The 14,364-nt window shown below is 41.9% G+C and overlaps 2 protein-coding genes across 3 annotated transcripts; both read left to right on the forward strand.

The window, feature by feature from the left end:
- The first annotated feature begins 1,186 nt into the window (after positions 1-1,186).
- calm1a (calmodulin 1a) lies at positions 1,187-14,110 on the forward strand. Its single transcript, XM_030759168.1, has 6 exons — positions 1,187-1,317; positions 10,710-10,740; positions 10,864-11,007; positions 11,118-11,224; positions 13,498-13,633; positions 13,744-14,110. Exons 1-6 carry the CDS (start codon positions 1,315-1,317, stop codon positions 13,770-13,772), a joined length of 450 nt encoding a protein of 149 aa, XP_030615028.1. The 5' UTR covers positions 1,187-1,314; the 3' UTR covers positions 13,773-14,110.
- LOC115801380 (uncharacterized) lies at positions 6,325-10,697 on the forward strand. Of its 2 annotated transcripts, none has more exons than XM_030759167.1 (2): positions 6,325-9,704; positions 9,811-10,697. In XM_030759167.1, exons 1-2 carry the CDS (start codon positions 9,129-9,131, stop codon positions 9,826-9,828), a joined length of 594 nt encoding a protein of 197 aa, XP_030615027.1. In that variant the 5' UTR covers positions 6,325-9,128; the 3' UTR covers positions 9,829-10,697. The 2 variants fall into 2 exon arrangements, with proteins under 2 accessions (XP_030615027.1, XP_030615026.1); XM_030759166.1 differs by having other exon boundaries at positions 6,325-8,563; positions 8,697-10,697.
- Positions 14,111-14,364: the final 254 nt, after the last annotated feature.

Raw genomic sequence — 14,364 nt, forward strand, 5'->3', positions numbered from 1 at the left:
CATTTTCAGTCCAGTCATTGTACAGTACCTGACAATCTTCGGGAATGTTTTTTTGTTTGTTTGTTAAGCCACTTAACACTGACCTATGAATCATTCAAGGACAAAGGCACCTAACTCAAGGGATAAACCAGTGTTGTGTCTTTAGGTACTTTGCTTAAAAAAAAAAAAAAGATTTGTTCCCGTTTCTTTAGTTAAATCTATGAAAAATGCAAATAATACAGTTTGGCAGACATAAAATAGTATTTTTGCACCAACAAGGTGATTCCCAAAGAGCTATTAGCTGAGAACCTGGCATATCTCTGTATGGCGTGCAGTGTGGCCTCAAAAAAATACTGAGGTAACTGGAGAAGTGGAGGACAAAATAAGACGTGCCAGGCCTAAAAAAGCCATCTATGGTAGATGAAAAGTATCCATCTACTGATCACTGAAGCCTCATCAAAAGTAGTCTCGGTGGAAGTCAGAAGAGAGGTCCAACAGTGACTGTCTACAGCCATCTGTAAAACATGGTGGAGGCGCTGTCATGGTTTGGAGCAGCATTTCAGTCAGTGGTGTTGGAGATCTTGATGGAATTATGAACATAGAAAAGTACAGTCAGATTTTGATCCCCCACACAACATCATCTGCAAAGCATCTGATTGGCAACAGGTTAATTTTTCAGTGTGACCATGGTCCCAAACACACTGCCAATGCAGTAAATGCATATCTGGATAGAAAAACACACAGTGGAGCACTATCAGCCTCCCCAGAGCCTGAACTCAAAATTACTGAAGGAGTGTGGGATCATCCAAAGAAGAACTTTGTCCTGCAAGAAGCCGGGAGAACTATTCCTGAAGACTACTTAAAGAAATTCCAAGAAAACATGCCTAAGAGAGTTCAGGCCGTGCTGAATAATAAGTTAGAACTGTACATCTATATCTGCACATGTTTCAAATATAAAGAAATGAGGAGTTCACTTCTTGTATCACACCTTTTTGTTAAGTATATGCACTGCACATCACCACCAAACCTGTATTCCCCTACTGTTTTCTAAATAACTGCAGTTTTTCCCAACTCACAACTTCCCTGGATTTAAATTAAATGACAAGATCCGGCGCGTGTACGCGTGCAGAGTGCGCGAGCAGCCACACTCACCTGCCCCTCCCTTCTTCACCTCCAGCGCCACAGAGCGGAGGAATACAGTGAGAGCCGAGCGGCGGTGCTTCGTCCTGCGCGCCCGCCTCCAAGCAACAGCCAGCCCTCCTGTTCGGTGGCGACCGTCCATTTCCCTCTGTTTCCCCGTAGCGTTAGCAGATACCGTCGGAGCTCTACACAGATATGGTGAGTATTTTAACCAGCCGTACTTTGTGGTGTGTACTGATTTAAACTGTGTGAAGCTGACTAGGTGTCGGGTGGGGTTTAAAATACCTCCACCGCAGAGCGCGCAGAGTTGACCGTTAATATTGTGGCGGTAATGGACGGAGACCCTGCGGGTGGAGCAGCTTATTATCATCGCGGATTTTTTAGCGCCCAGCTTGTGAAATTACAGCAGGTGTAGGTGCCGTTAACCCCCTCGTCCTCCCCAAACTGAGGGGTACTGCTCGTTACAGGTGGCCACAGTTGATAGTTGTGGTAGTTCCGTTGGCTGCCGGCGCTAGCATCACAGCTAACATTGCTGCCCTCGCGGATAGACGGATTTTCCGGTGCGTTTTCGCTCCCGGGGAGCTAAGGGTGGTCCTCTGCTTCAGGAGGAGTGTTGCATCTCTCTGCAGTTACTTTGAGACACCGATCAAAAAAAAAAAAAAGGGCGCACATCTGGCCTCCAGTTTCAGCGGATATGTAGGGTTGCATATTTTAAAGGCGTTGACTTAACAGTTGTAGATAACAGCTGTCAAAGTCCAGCGTGTAATCATTGTAAAAGCAGGTGATAGTCCTAATTAGGTCATAGGGTATGGCTTGCATGCATTCCTTTTTGCCGTACAATAATCCGTGTTTGACTTGTTTCACGTCGCGTTTTTAAGTGCACTTTGATGGTTTTAGATGGAAAAATGTGGTCTGCCGTGGCTGCAAAAACTATTTTACACTATTTATACAACATATATACACCACTGTTTCTGGTTTGTGTGTCCATGAATGCACCGTCGGTCTCCTGGGGAGTGGTAAGCATCCCGCCCCGGTCGGGGTTTGTAGTTTATAGCTTGTGGAAGGAGGTGCTTTACTTCACACACGCAGCACCCTGTTGTTAAGTATGTGTGTGTGTGTGTGTGTGTGTGTATATATATATATATATATATATATATATATATATATATATATATATATGAGAGAGAGAGAGAGCGTGTGTGTGTGTGTGTTCCTGGTTGTCTGTGCAAGCTGGATATCTATTTTCTAACCCTAAATCTAAACGAGTACTTTTTACTACTCAGCCCTCAGAGTACATTTTAGTACCTAAACTCGGTAGTAAGCAGTGCTTAAAATTAAACAAGTAATTTTTAGAGGGCCTAAACCAAATGTACCGTCATTTGAGCGCTTCAGGACCTGAATTTGAGATTGAGTATTCATCAATCTCTGCACATCTAGCAATTACAATGCTGGAAAAATCCCACACACAATTATAGCATTCTAATAATATTCAATTTTATTTATATAGCACAAATCACAACAAGCAGTCACCTCAAGGTGCATTATATTGTAAGCTAAAGACCATACAATAATTACAGAAAAAATCAACAGTCAAAATGACTGTGAGCAAGCACTTGGTGACAGTGGGAAGGAAAAAACTCCCTTTAACAGGAAGAAACCTCTGGCAAAACCAGGCTCAGGGAGGGGCAGCCATCTGCCACGACTGGTTGGGACTAAGGGGAGAGAGAGGACAAAAGACATGCCGTGGAAGAGAGCCAGATATTAATAATAACTGATTAAATGCAGAGTGGGGTATAAACAGCGTAGAAAGATGTGGGTCTGCATCATCCGATGGATCCAGAGTCACTGGACTAAAATGCTGCATTGGCTTAAAAAAGATGAAGTTGGAGGCATGCAAACATCAACCGCTACCTTCCATCCATCCATTCTCTTTCACTCCCAATTCTGGGTTGAACCATTACCTAAATATATAAATATATATCCTCTAATGAGGAAGGAAAAACTAAACACCAGACTCTCAAAGGACTCCTACAAACAGAATAAGTAATTAAAGTCTAAATTTGTGTGTAGTTCCACTTTACCTGTGTTGCAGTTTTTGTCCTAATTATCACATTAACACATTTAAAGTTACAGATACATCATTATTGACAAGGTTTGGTTTAAATATATGTGTGTGTGTTGCAGAGGTTCCCTTATTTGCATTTTTTTTTTTTTTTTTTTTTTTTTTTTGGCCACAGGGCCCTGAGGGTTGCTTGTTTTTAATAATAACAATCTTGTTTACTTTTATTGTAGGACTAAGTTGAAAAATAAGCTCCTTACCTAAGGCGTACTTTTGATTTTTCGTCTGGCTTTTATTATAGCTGGACGAGGGGATTGATTAGTAGTGTTTGTAATCTATATTGCAACCTGCATTGTAATACAGTGTAATGCCATGGATCATGGTGTTGCTATTTGCTTATTTATTTGGTGTTTTTATTTAACTGGTAGGTACCCGCAAATCCGCAATGGGTGGCAAGAATTTTGACCACAACAGTTTGTGTGACCCGACCTGGAAGTCATAATGTTTAAGATTTTCCATTTCAAGACTCCCGCATACTTAGTATGATTGAGGGCTGCAACAATTCCTCTAGTAACTGGAATAATTTGATTATAAAAAATCTTCAAAGCAAATTCATTGCTTCGATGCTTCGTTTAAACTCTGCAGCGCACAGGTGTCGCGTTTCACTCAGATAGGCAGCATTAAATTTCTCCTTGTCGTGGTCATCGTCGTCTTGTGGGTTTAATGGTGGTGGGCGAACCAGCTTAGAGCTGCATTACCGCCACCTACTGGACTGGAGTGTGGATCAGGAGTTACATAAAACCCCTCAGATTTTAAAAAGTTCTCTGTTGCTGCGACGGATTCCCTTTAACACTAAGTGGATCATCGCTGACAACGTTTTTTCCACACCTCCACCACTCTAAGCTGTGCTTGTGTGTTGTGCTCGTTGTGCTGAGAATTTCAGCTGTTATTTTTTTTTCTCTGCTTCAGCTCCCAGAGTGGATCGCTATAACCATAGACATATTGCTAGTGAGTGCCACTATTAGCACTAGCGATCGTTCAGTACCGGAAGGACCACTTCCCCATCAAAATATATTTTTATACTTTAATCTCTGGTTAGTGACTAAAAATAGACCTGCAGTAGAAACATATTTAGGAGAATGCTTGTAAATACAAAGCATTACAACATTAAGCTCTTGCAGCCCCAGTTTTTCAACAAAAACACTAACGCAACAGCAGCAGGCAGCTGTTTTACATGCAGTCTGTCTACACAAGTGCAAAGAGGCAGAGCTGTTATACAGACGGTGAGCTCAGGTGGAGCGAAAGTAAACGTTTTTCTAGCGCCCAAAAGAAGCTCTTTTTTTTTCCTGCCTATAACCACTATTAAACATTTACTGGGAAACAGCTGGAGGTCCTTCATTAACCACCTGATCAGCAAATGAAGACAAGAGAACTTTGTAGCTGCTCCATTCACTGCTGTTTGTCTCACACAGTGAAAAACTGTACACCATGGGTACACCATGGACAGGTCCAGTCCATCACATGGCCAACACATGCTCATGCACACATTCACACCTACGGGCAATTTAGAGTGACCAATCAACCCAATATGCATGTCTATGGAGGGAGGTAACCGGAGTACCCGAAGAAACCCACACAAGCACGGGGAGACCATGCAAACTCCACACATAATGGCCCGGACTGGGAATCGAACCCGGATTGTCTTGCTGTGAGTGAAGATGATCCTCGCCTAGGAATTAAATCTAAGGCAGTAGACTGCGAGGCTGGCGATGTCTGAATTTCTTCCCCTGGAGCAGTGTGTTCACTCATTTCCAGCTTTAGGTGTGTTGTTTAGGCAGCTATGCTAGCACACAGTATGGGCACTCTCAATTCACACATGCAGCAGCATATACTAGAGTATGAAGTAGTGAACGCTTGGAATTGAGGCGTTTTGATTGTTGATTTTTTTCCCAGTCAGTAGCATACTCAATAATGTCAGTCCACGCATCGTTTACATGGCAATTAAGATATTATTATAGACAATATATATCGCACACCCCTAGTGGAAAGTACTTTTTTAAAGATATTTTCTTCACTGAATCAGTGCCTTCGTTTCATTCTTAAGATCCATGTATGCGCATTTGGACCCAGTTTTAGACATTTGGTGGCTACCGCAAGATGGTGCTGTGAACGTTCAGGGAAATATGAGATTGCTGAGAGTATGCATGACTTTTTCACTATCACTGAATATATTTTTAAGTGTTATGCTTCAAAAAAAAATTGCATCAATATCTGAGTATATACATCCATCCATTCATTCTCTTCCGCTTATCCTGTTCAGGGTCGCTGGAGCCTATCCCAGCTGTCATAGGGCGAGAGGCAGGGTACACCTTGTACAGGTCGCCAGCCTGTCGCAGGGCTGACACAGACAGACAGCCATTCACACTCACATTCACACCTATTGGCAATTTAGAATCACCAATTAACCTAACCCCAGTAACTGCATGTCTTTGGACTATGGGAGGAAACCGGAGTACCCGGAGGAAACCCTCGCAGACATGGGGAGAACATGCAAACTCCACAGAGCGAGAGAGAGGCCCAGGCCAAGGTGGATTTGAACCCTCTAAGTGTGAGACAGCAGTGCTAACCACCATGCCATGAGTGCTGAGTATATGCAAACATTTAAAAATCAGGTGTTATTGTGTGTGGGTGTTACCCAACATTGGTTTCCATGGAAACCTAAATTTCACTACAATACTTATATTTTTCATCAATTTTTTTGAGCTCATGATTTGCCATAAAAGAGGGGAAAAAAAAAAAACAGGGCCAAAGTTTTGTAGTATTCTGATGACTAATGACAAAACTAAAAAGTTTACAGATGAGGACCCGGCCTTAATTATGCACTTCTATATTGCAAAGTCTGGGACAAAAAGGCGAGGGTCACTCTCAGTTGAATTGCCATCTCAGTCAATTTTTGACATTTTTCAATAATTCAAAATATTAGTGCTTCTGAGTCTCAGGGGCTTAAGTTAAACCAAAACATTTCATGAACAGTGGACTTTTAATTTAATTGGTGGGTACCTGTATGTAATTTTGTTCTGCACTGCTTCTTGATGTCATGTCTGAATGACAAAGTGATTCTGAATTATTTCTTTGAACGAGTAGATGTAAAGCTTTTTATCTGCTTTTATTCAATGTATTACTCTTATAGAACAAACGTGGAGAAATTGACTGCTGTTCTTCAGCCTGTAGGCATCACAATATAGTTTACTCAGGCTTTTCTTCATGATGTTTATTTTTGTCAACATGAGATCATGATGATCTCATCTGAGAGAAGCCCTCATCTGAAAAGAAACAAAGCAACAGCTTTCAGGTTCAAGTTACACACCTGTTATTTCTTGCTGCCCACCTGGTGCTGATCACCCCTCTAAAGTGGATAAATCCCACCCCAATGAAGAATTTAAGGGGGAAAATCCCACTGATTTACAGAGATGAATGGCAGGGGTGAAAACTGTTGGCTTTCTTAGATTTGACATTGTTGAAGGTGATGTTTGTTTTAGTCTAGCTCCCGATTGTTTGCTGTTATTTGAGCTCCATCTAGCAGTTTCTTGTGGATGCTCAGAAGTACTTAACCCAGAGTTGGCACTTTAATTACTTATTTTCCCTTCCTCTGTCCTGATAATGACCCGTAAAAACTGTCCCATGGGGCCATTTCCTGGAGGGGAAATCACCCTGTGGTTAGTTTGTGGTTGCTATAGCTACATAGGTGAGAAAGTAGACACAGGAAGTAGTGTGAAGTTGTACTTCCTTTGCATGTGCAGGATCAGTTTATAAGCAGACAGACTTATCTTGTGTGACGTGTTCACCGTGAGCCCGCTTTAAGTGTCAAAGTACTGTGAACAGAAGCTATCGTGTTCAGCTTTAATCAAAACCATCTGCACGGAGTTTAATTTTAAGTTTCTGAATAATCCCCATGGGTGCTGTTAAAAGAAACCATAGAGCACTCATGCCCGACGTGGTTTCTGCTGCCAGGCGCCTTGAGAAGAATTTGGCCTGGATATTAGAGGTGTTAGCAGCTTGTTAACCATCGCTCGGCCTGACACAGATCAGTGCTGTCTGTACTGTCAGCCTTCCCCTTGAGTCACAAGGGTACACTGCGTGTTTTGATCCAGATTGCATTATTTAAAATCATGGTTATGCAATTGATTGATTTAATTTCCGTTTCAGGCTTGGTCTCCAGCAGTTATTCACACAAGATAACTGAGGTTAAACTGTTAATGTGCCCCATGCATTATTTTGCCTTTAAGCATATCCATAAAAGTCCATATTCAGTCCCCAACAGGCTGTGGTAGGTTTAATTACAATTTAAATTGGAAAGAATAAAGTTCACAGAAATCTGATTTATTAAAAATACATTAGTCTAATAAATCAACATTTTTACCAGTTTGTATATGTGCTAAGTAATCAGACCATGATGATGATGATAAATAATAATTTTTGTTTGCTCAGCTCTTACCACAACAAGCATTACTTCACAAAAACGCACAATAAACTTCATCCAAAATCAGATTTAAAGATTATAAAATCTTTTGTAAGTTAGTAAAGCAATGTTTAGGTCAAGCTTGATGTTGTCGTACACAGCAAGGAATACACCTTAATAATTCAACACCTGTATCAGATTGGGACCCATTATTGGCAGATATCCACAGCCATCTATCTGTATTGAATCAGAAATGAATGAAGCTTGACCAGTGCAACCGTAAAAGTTATTATAGTGAACTAAAACTGGGTGAGAAGACTTTGGTTCATGTTTGTTGTAATTAATATTTTCTTAACTTCTTAAGTGTGAGCTTTGACAAACAGCACCCACATTATAAAGATAAAAAAATGAAAATAGCTGAAATAAAGCAGTTTTAAACTAAACCGAAACAAGCAAACCCTCAGTGGAAACTAATTCAAATTTAATTGAACTGGAAATAAAAATTTCAAGTGAAATCAAAATGCAAACAAATGATAAATATAAAACTAAAATTATTCGTATCACTAGCCCTCACTAGCTTATAGTTTGACATGTTTGTCACAGCCCAGATCTGCAGTTTTGTTAAAGGCAGCATCTCGGTCCATTATACAGAAATCAGTTGAAAAATCTTTTTTTGAAAAATTTAAAAGTGCATGGCTTTGGGTTTTTTTTTGTTTTTTAATTCTTGTGCTGGGTTTTTACGAGCACTGAGCTTTTCCGTTGAGCGGTGTAAGTTTGGCCTGCTCTGGGGAGAAGTTAGTGTGTGGTGAGAGAGGGGGAACTTCCAGAGAAGTCCATTTAGTGTGACCCATGATGCTGTGCAGGAGGTGAGATGACCAGCTAACCGATCCTCCCTGGGAGCTGCAACTGTAGTGGTGAGATGACAGGTGACAGATTAGCACATACATGTGGACACACTCTAAACTCCCATGACCTCCCCCCCTGGTCTGGACACTGTTACTCTCACACACCTAAAGTCAATTTTCCTGACAAGTTTCACTGACCTCCTCCGGCCTGCAGGAGGGCTTTAATGTCCATGTGTCAGGAAGGCTGAAAGACGGCTAAGAGAGGGGTTCTCCAAAGTGTCGCTGACTCAGGCAGTTGCAGCCAGGGAAGGACAGTGCCTGATCACTTGGAAAGAAAGCTCAGCTGAGAGATGGACACATAGATGAGCAAAACGGAAAACGTCAACAGGCAGAGCAGCTTTTCCATCAACCTGCCTGGTCAGTGCCAGTCTGCTGACCCTTTCTGCCCTAGAGAAAACTTCTGTCATCGATCTACGCTCTAAGGACTGGAAAACAAGACCATTCATGCATCTCTCTGTCTGCCTGTCCAGGGCAATTAAAACCATCTTTTAGCATCTTATAATCATCTACGCAAATATGTAGTTATTCAGAGACATGGCAAAGTCTCCTCCTTCCATCCTTTCTACCAATCAGGAGCAACGGCTAGATGGCTAACCACTTTTTTCATCCACCGGTCCCTCCCAGTTCCTGCCCTTCCTGCCATCACTCGCTTGTCATGCTGCCCAAGAAAATTGCCATCTACCCAGCAGAGGATGAGCTAGTGAGCTTGTCTACTGTCTATGACCTCCTGGATGAACAGCAGCACTACTACAAGGAGCTGATCCAGCAGCAGGAGAGGAGCTACAGAGCCTTCCTCCAGATGCTGATGGACTCGTCATCAAGCCGCATGGACGGCCTTGTCAGAGAGATGCAGGACCTGAGGAACTGCCTGCAGAGAACCAAGGCCGAGCTGGCCGAAGTGAAAAAACAGGGCGTCCAGACCAGCAAGAGGGCAGAGTGCTTGGCTGAAGGCTTGGTGATGGTGCGGGGAGCACTTGACGGGCTCACCCTGAAAACCGGAGGAGTAGGTGCAGGAGGCAGAGGTGTGGATCTGAAGCAGCGCAAAGGACCTGGAGGGTTAAGGCTAGATGGAGGAAGTGGAGCCAGGGAGGCAAAAAAAACAGAACCGAAAGCAGCAAAGCTGGTGGCAGACCTCACAGACATCCACTTTGATGAGATAAAGGTTGGATTCAAAGAAAAACATCCCTGATTAATCCATAATCTCCTGCTTTTCACACCAAGCCTGCATTTATTTATCATATTTTCTACCCTCTGACTTGTGATTGCAGCATGATAGCTGTTGCTGATTGGCTGATGGGAAGATTATAGCGGTACTTAAAGACAAGTACCGCTATAGTCCTGCAGGATCAAACATGTATGTGACCTTTTCAAAATAAGAAAATTGCAGAGAATGATTGAAAATGTTGGACTGTAGAGGAAATAATAGATCATTAAATGACAGAAAAAGAGCTAATGGGGGGTTTTTTGGTTTTTTTTAACTTTTTTTCCCACTATAAATGAACCATGAAGTTTCAGAATTCTTTTTATACGGTGGGTACATAGGGGCAAAAAAAACCCACCAAAAAACATCTGAATAACGAGATTGCAAATACTTTGTTTTGTTTTATTAAAGGCTTTATTTCTTTAAAATGTGAACCCAAAGAGCTCTTTGTCAGTTTCACAATCAGTGGTCTATTAAATATGAAGGTTTTCAGAATGTACTTCTTCTTTACACTAAAAGAACAATTTACATGGTAGGATGTAATGCAGTAATATCTCTGCAAGTATAACAACAAAGACTAGAGGACGTCCTGGACTGGTAAAATATGTTAAACTGTGATATTGATGGCCAAAGACAAAAAGTTCTGCCAGGAAAAGCTTGCGTGTCACAAGTGTACCACAACCAAAGTGCTTGCAGAAGCAATTCTCACCACTCATCAGCCATCTTGGTAACGCTTAATGAAGCATTATCTGATTAACTGTAAATAGCCATCAGGACGTAAAAAAGTGAAGTCCTTAAAGTTTGTTGAGTTTGCACCATAACATGATTTTAAAGATTCCCACCACCAAGACATTTTGTTGAACAGTTCTTTTCTTCATTAATCTAAGTACTAACCCGGTTTATGTGAGCACCTCAATGATTGAGCTTTTTTTAGCATTTCACTCTCTTATGTTCTCCTTCTTTTAGGCTGACCAACTAACAGAAGAGCAAATTGCTGGTAAGGCAATATAAAAAAAAATATAACAAATTTTTTTCCCTCTTTATTCATCCATGTGTTTGCAACTGCAGTTTAAGTGGTATTCTGATATTTTCTCCTCCTCCTCTCTGTTTGCCTGTCCAGAGTTCAAGGAGGCCTTCTCCCTGTTTGATAAAGATGGCGATGGGACCATCACCACAAAGGAGCTGGGCACCGTTATGAGGTCACTGGGTCAAAACCCAACTGAGGCAGAACTGCAGGACATGATCAACGAGGTGGATGCTGACGGTATGCTGCTCTCCTCCCTCGATGTGGGGAAGGATTCATCTGTCAAACTTGTCTTTTTTAGACCCTTTTATCAACGATGAGTCATATTTCCCTCCTACTGCTACTACTAGGCAACGGGACCATCGACTTCCCTGAGTTCCTGACGATGATGGCGAGGAAGATGAAGGACACTGACAGTGAGGAGGAGATCAGGGAGGCGTTCAGAGTCTTTGATAAGGTGGGCCTGGGTTCGTGGCTGGGGGAGCAAAGAGAGGTTTTGAGTAAACATTTAGAAATCTTAAATGTGCTCATACATATTTTAACATGTGAAGGCTGTCAGTATTTTATTTGTACAGTACATTCTGAGTCAGTTCAATGGTTGCCTCAAGGCACTTTACTTTGCAAGGTAAAGACTAGGGATGTTCCTGGCCACTAAGTTTAGTCAGCTAAACAAGGAAAAAATTTGACCAACAGATTAGTCTAAAACTAAGAAACACTCTGATATCAAATTCAATTTCATGCCTGTTTAATGGACAATGTCAAAAACTGTCAAAACAAAGGCATTTGAAACCATTAATCGCATTCTTCTATAATGGATTGCACTTTAAATACTGCTTAACTGTGCGGCACCGCGCATTATGAGCAGTGCACAACAACGAAGGAAAAAAAAAACTTCAAATCAATTTATGTTAAATATATGAAAATGCGTTACTGCAAACAGTGTTCACGCATCATTTAATATGAGAAATTAACATCCAAAAAATGAATAAATTGCAACTTCAAAGTGTGGCGCATTGTGCCGCACATTATGAATGATGCTCTACAATTCATGACACGCATCAAATCAATACAATACATCCATCCTTTTTTTTTTTTTTTTTTTTTTTTTTTTTTAATCTGGGTTGTGGGGGCGGCATCCTGAGCAGTGGAGCCCGGATCTCCCTCTCCCCCAGCTTATCCCTGATTCAGACTTAAGCGCTGGGTCTTTGTCGAGCTATGATGTAACCTATGTAAGTGGCCGATGTTGTCGCATTTATGCTTTATGCAGGTACATTGCGTGTTAATTACCTTTCGGAAATTTATGGCGTTTTTCTATAACGATGTCAAGACTACAGCTCCATCTGGTGGCTGATGGCTGCAGAACATTTAGGACAAATATTGCTCTGGAATTTAGAGTTTGAAAAAATGGCACATTACGCTGCTTTCGCTAGTAATTTCCAGTTAGAGGAAGTGGGAGTAAAGGCTTTACAGATTTCCTGTCGTTGACAAGAGGAGAAAAGAGCTGGTAAATGCTTGTGGACAAAAGCACTTTCCGTAAGATTCCTAGCTGTGTTCTCAGCACTTCTCCAAATGCATTTGAGGCATTTAAATGACTCTAAGAAGCAAAAATGCTGCTGGTTAAAAGCAATGACTAAAACCAAACACTGACAATTTTCTCCCACAAGGACTCTCAATGTCTTCGGAAAGCAAGTGAAAATCATGTTAAGAAACGAGAAAGACAAGAAGTATTAAAGGCTCTCCTGCTGGGCACCAAACTGCCCTGATCATGGAGGAAGCGACAACCCCTAAGATGATGCAGTTGCTCAGATAGATGTAGACATGTTGTGCACGGCTGCTAATTTGATTCATACTTTCTGGCAATAAAATTTAAAAAAGAGCATTAAATCATCCAATAAATTCCAACTCCTTCGCTTTTAGCTGCAGCTTGTAGTTCAGGTTCTACAGCTTTGGTGAGCTCAGTACAGTGGCACTAAAACCCATCCTCCACCTGATGCAGGTTCAGGTTTTACTGGTCTACCAGCTCATCTCCTGGGCAGGAAGAGTATTACCCTCACCAGCCATAGTCCAGGAGCGAGTTGGACAGCGAGTCTGCTAAATAAGATCCTTTGGGGGACACAGCTGAAGGGTATAAAGGCTGCTAGTCAGCTGGTAGAGATGACTAAAGACAGGAAATGCCAGTGCTGGCTGGCTAGCAGCAACTGAGCTTTTAAAATAAGGGTTAGGAGGCTTGTCCAGTAGATTAATCTGTCTCAGTCTCTCTGTGCTCCTCTCCCCACAGTCAGTTATAATAGATACTGACCCTCTCTGGTTCTGTTGGTCTCTTCCTGTTTAAAAAAGAAAAAAAAAGACTTCTTCCTCCCCACTGTTTCCAAGTACCTTAGAATATAAAGCATCTTAAGATGATTGTTGTAGTGAATAGGCTCTATATAAATAAAATATGGTTGAATTTATCACAATTTTCTTTTTAAAAATAGTAAAATAGCTGATCAGATATACCTGGGCAGTCCGCCCAAGTAAAGTCTCTGTGGAGAAACTGACTCACCTCATGTCACATTTAGAACAGGAAGTCAAGAACAGAAGTGGAATAACATGGTGAATAATCAAACATGGTTTTTGGATAATTGTGACAGCGGTATCTCACATACGCGCCCACCTCCTGCCTCACAAAGCTGCAGTAAATATATGGCTCTAGGTGTGTTGTCTGATCACTCTTTTCCTGTCTCTTGGCAGGATGGAAACGGGTACATTAGTGCAGCAGAGCTGCGTCATGTGATGACTAACCTGGGAGAGAAGCTGACGGACGAGGAAGTAGACGAGATGATCAGGGAAGCCGACATCGATGGAGATGGACAGGTCAACTACGAAGGTGAGCTCAGTCATTACAGTTAACGGAAGCTCCACAGCTCTTGAGTGGTCCTGAGCCTTCACTGTGTTGTCATTCCTGATGGGTTTTCCTTCTCTCTTTTTCCTCTTCAGAATTTGTTCAGATGATGACCGCCAAGTGAACTGGGCTCGCGTTAATGACAAAGAATTCGTCAAACGTTTCACTTACCTCTTATTGCAAAAATCTACATTTAATCATACTGTTCTGTATCAACAACTTAAACTGAATGTTCAAAATCTCAAATCTGTCCATATTAAACAAGTTCACAAAAAGGAAAAAAAAAAAACCCAACTGAATCTGCATGTACTGGCTTGTACCCCCACCTCTCTGCCCTGCCCCCTCCCCCACCTCAGCGCCGAGCTGCCCAACCAGATCTCAACACAGCAGCCCAGCAGTCGCTGCACAGCCGGCTACCTGACGTCACGTCGATGACTTGGGCCATCCGATCGCCTTTCTTCCTTAACTTCCTGTCTTTTTTTTGTTCTTCATGCATGCGGCTTGCGTGGATTAACGTCGAGAGCGCGGCAGCAGGGAGCAGTCAGTGGACCTCAGGTTGGCCTGGGAGGTGTTGGTTAGCTGAGCGAAGCAGCGGCACATTTTAGTTTGTTTACTGATTGAAGTCATATATTTAAAAAAAAAAAAATTGAAATTGAATAAATAAGTCATTTGAGATTTTGTGTTTCTGGCATGTCACTTTCCTTCATGTGTTTACT

The sequence above is a fragment of the Archocentrus centrarchus genome, chromosome 22, assembly GCF_007364275.1.
Source record: "Archocentrus centrarchus isolate MPI-CPG fArcCen1 chromosome 22, fArcCen1, whole genome shotgun sequence".
Classification (NCBI taxonomy): domain Eukaryota; kingdom Metazoa; phylum Chordata; class Actinopteri; order Cichliformes; family Cichlidae; genus Archocentrus; species Archocentrus centrarchus.

Bases quoted from the DNA above. Each gene is read 5' to 3' on its own strand.
- calm1a (XM_030759168.1), top strand. The intron at 10,741-10,863 runs GTAAGGCAATAT...TTGCCTGTCCAG, and splicing joins AACAGAAGAGCAAATTGCTG to AGTTCAAGGAGGCCTTCTCC. The intron at 11,225-13,497 runs GTGGGCCTGGGT...GTCTCTTGGCAG, and splicing joins CGTTCAGAGTCTTTGATAAG to GATGGAAACGGGTACATTAG.
- LOC115801380 (XM_030759166.1), top strand. From the start codon at position 9,129: ATGGCTAACCACTTTTTTCATCCACCGGTCCCTCCCAGTTCCTGCCCT.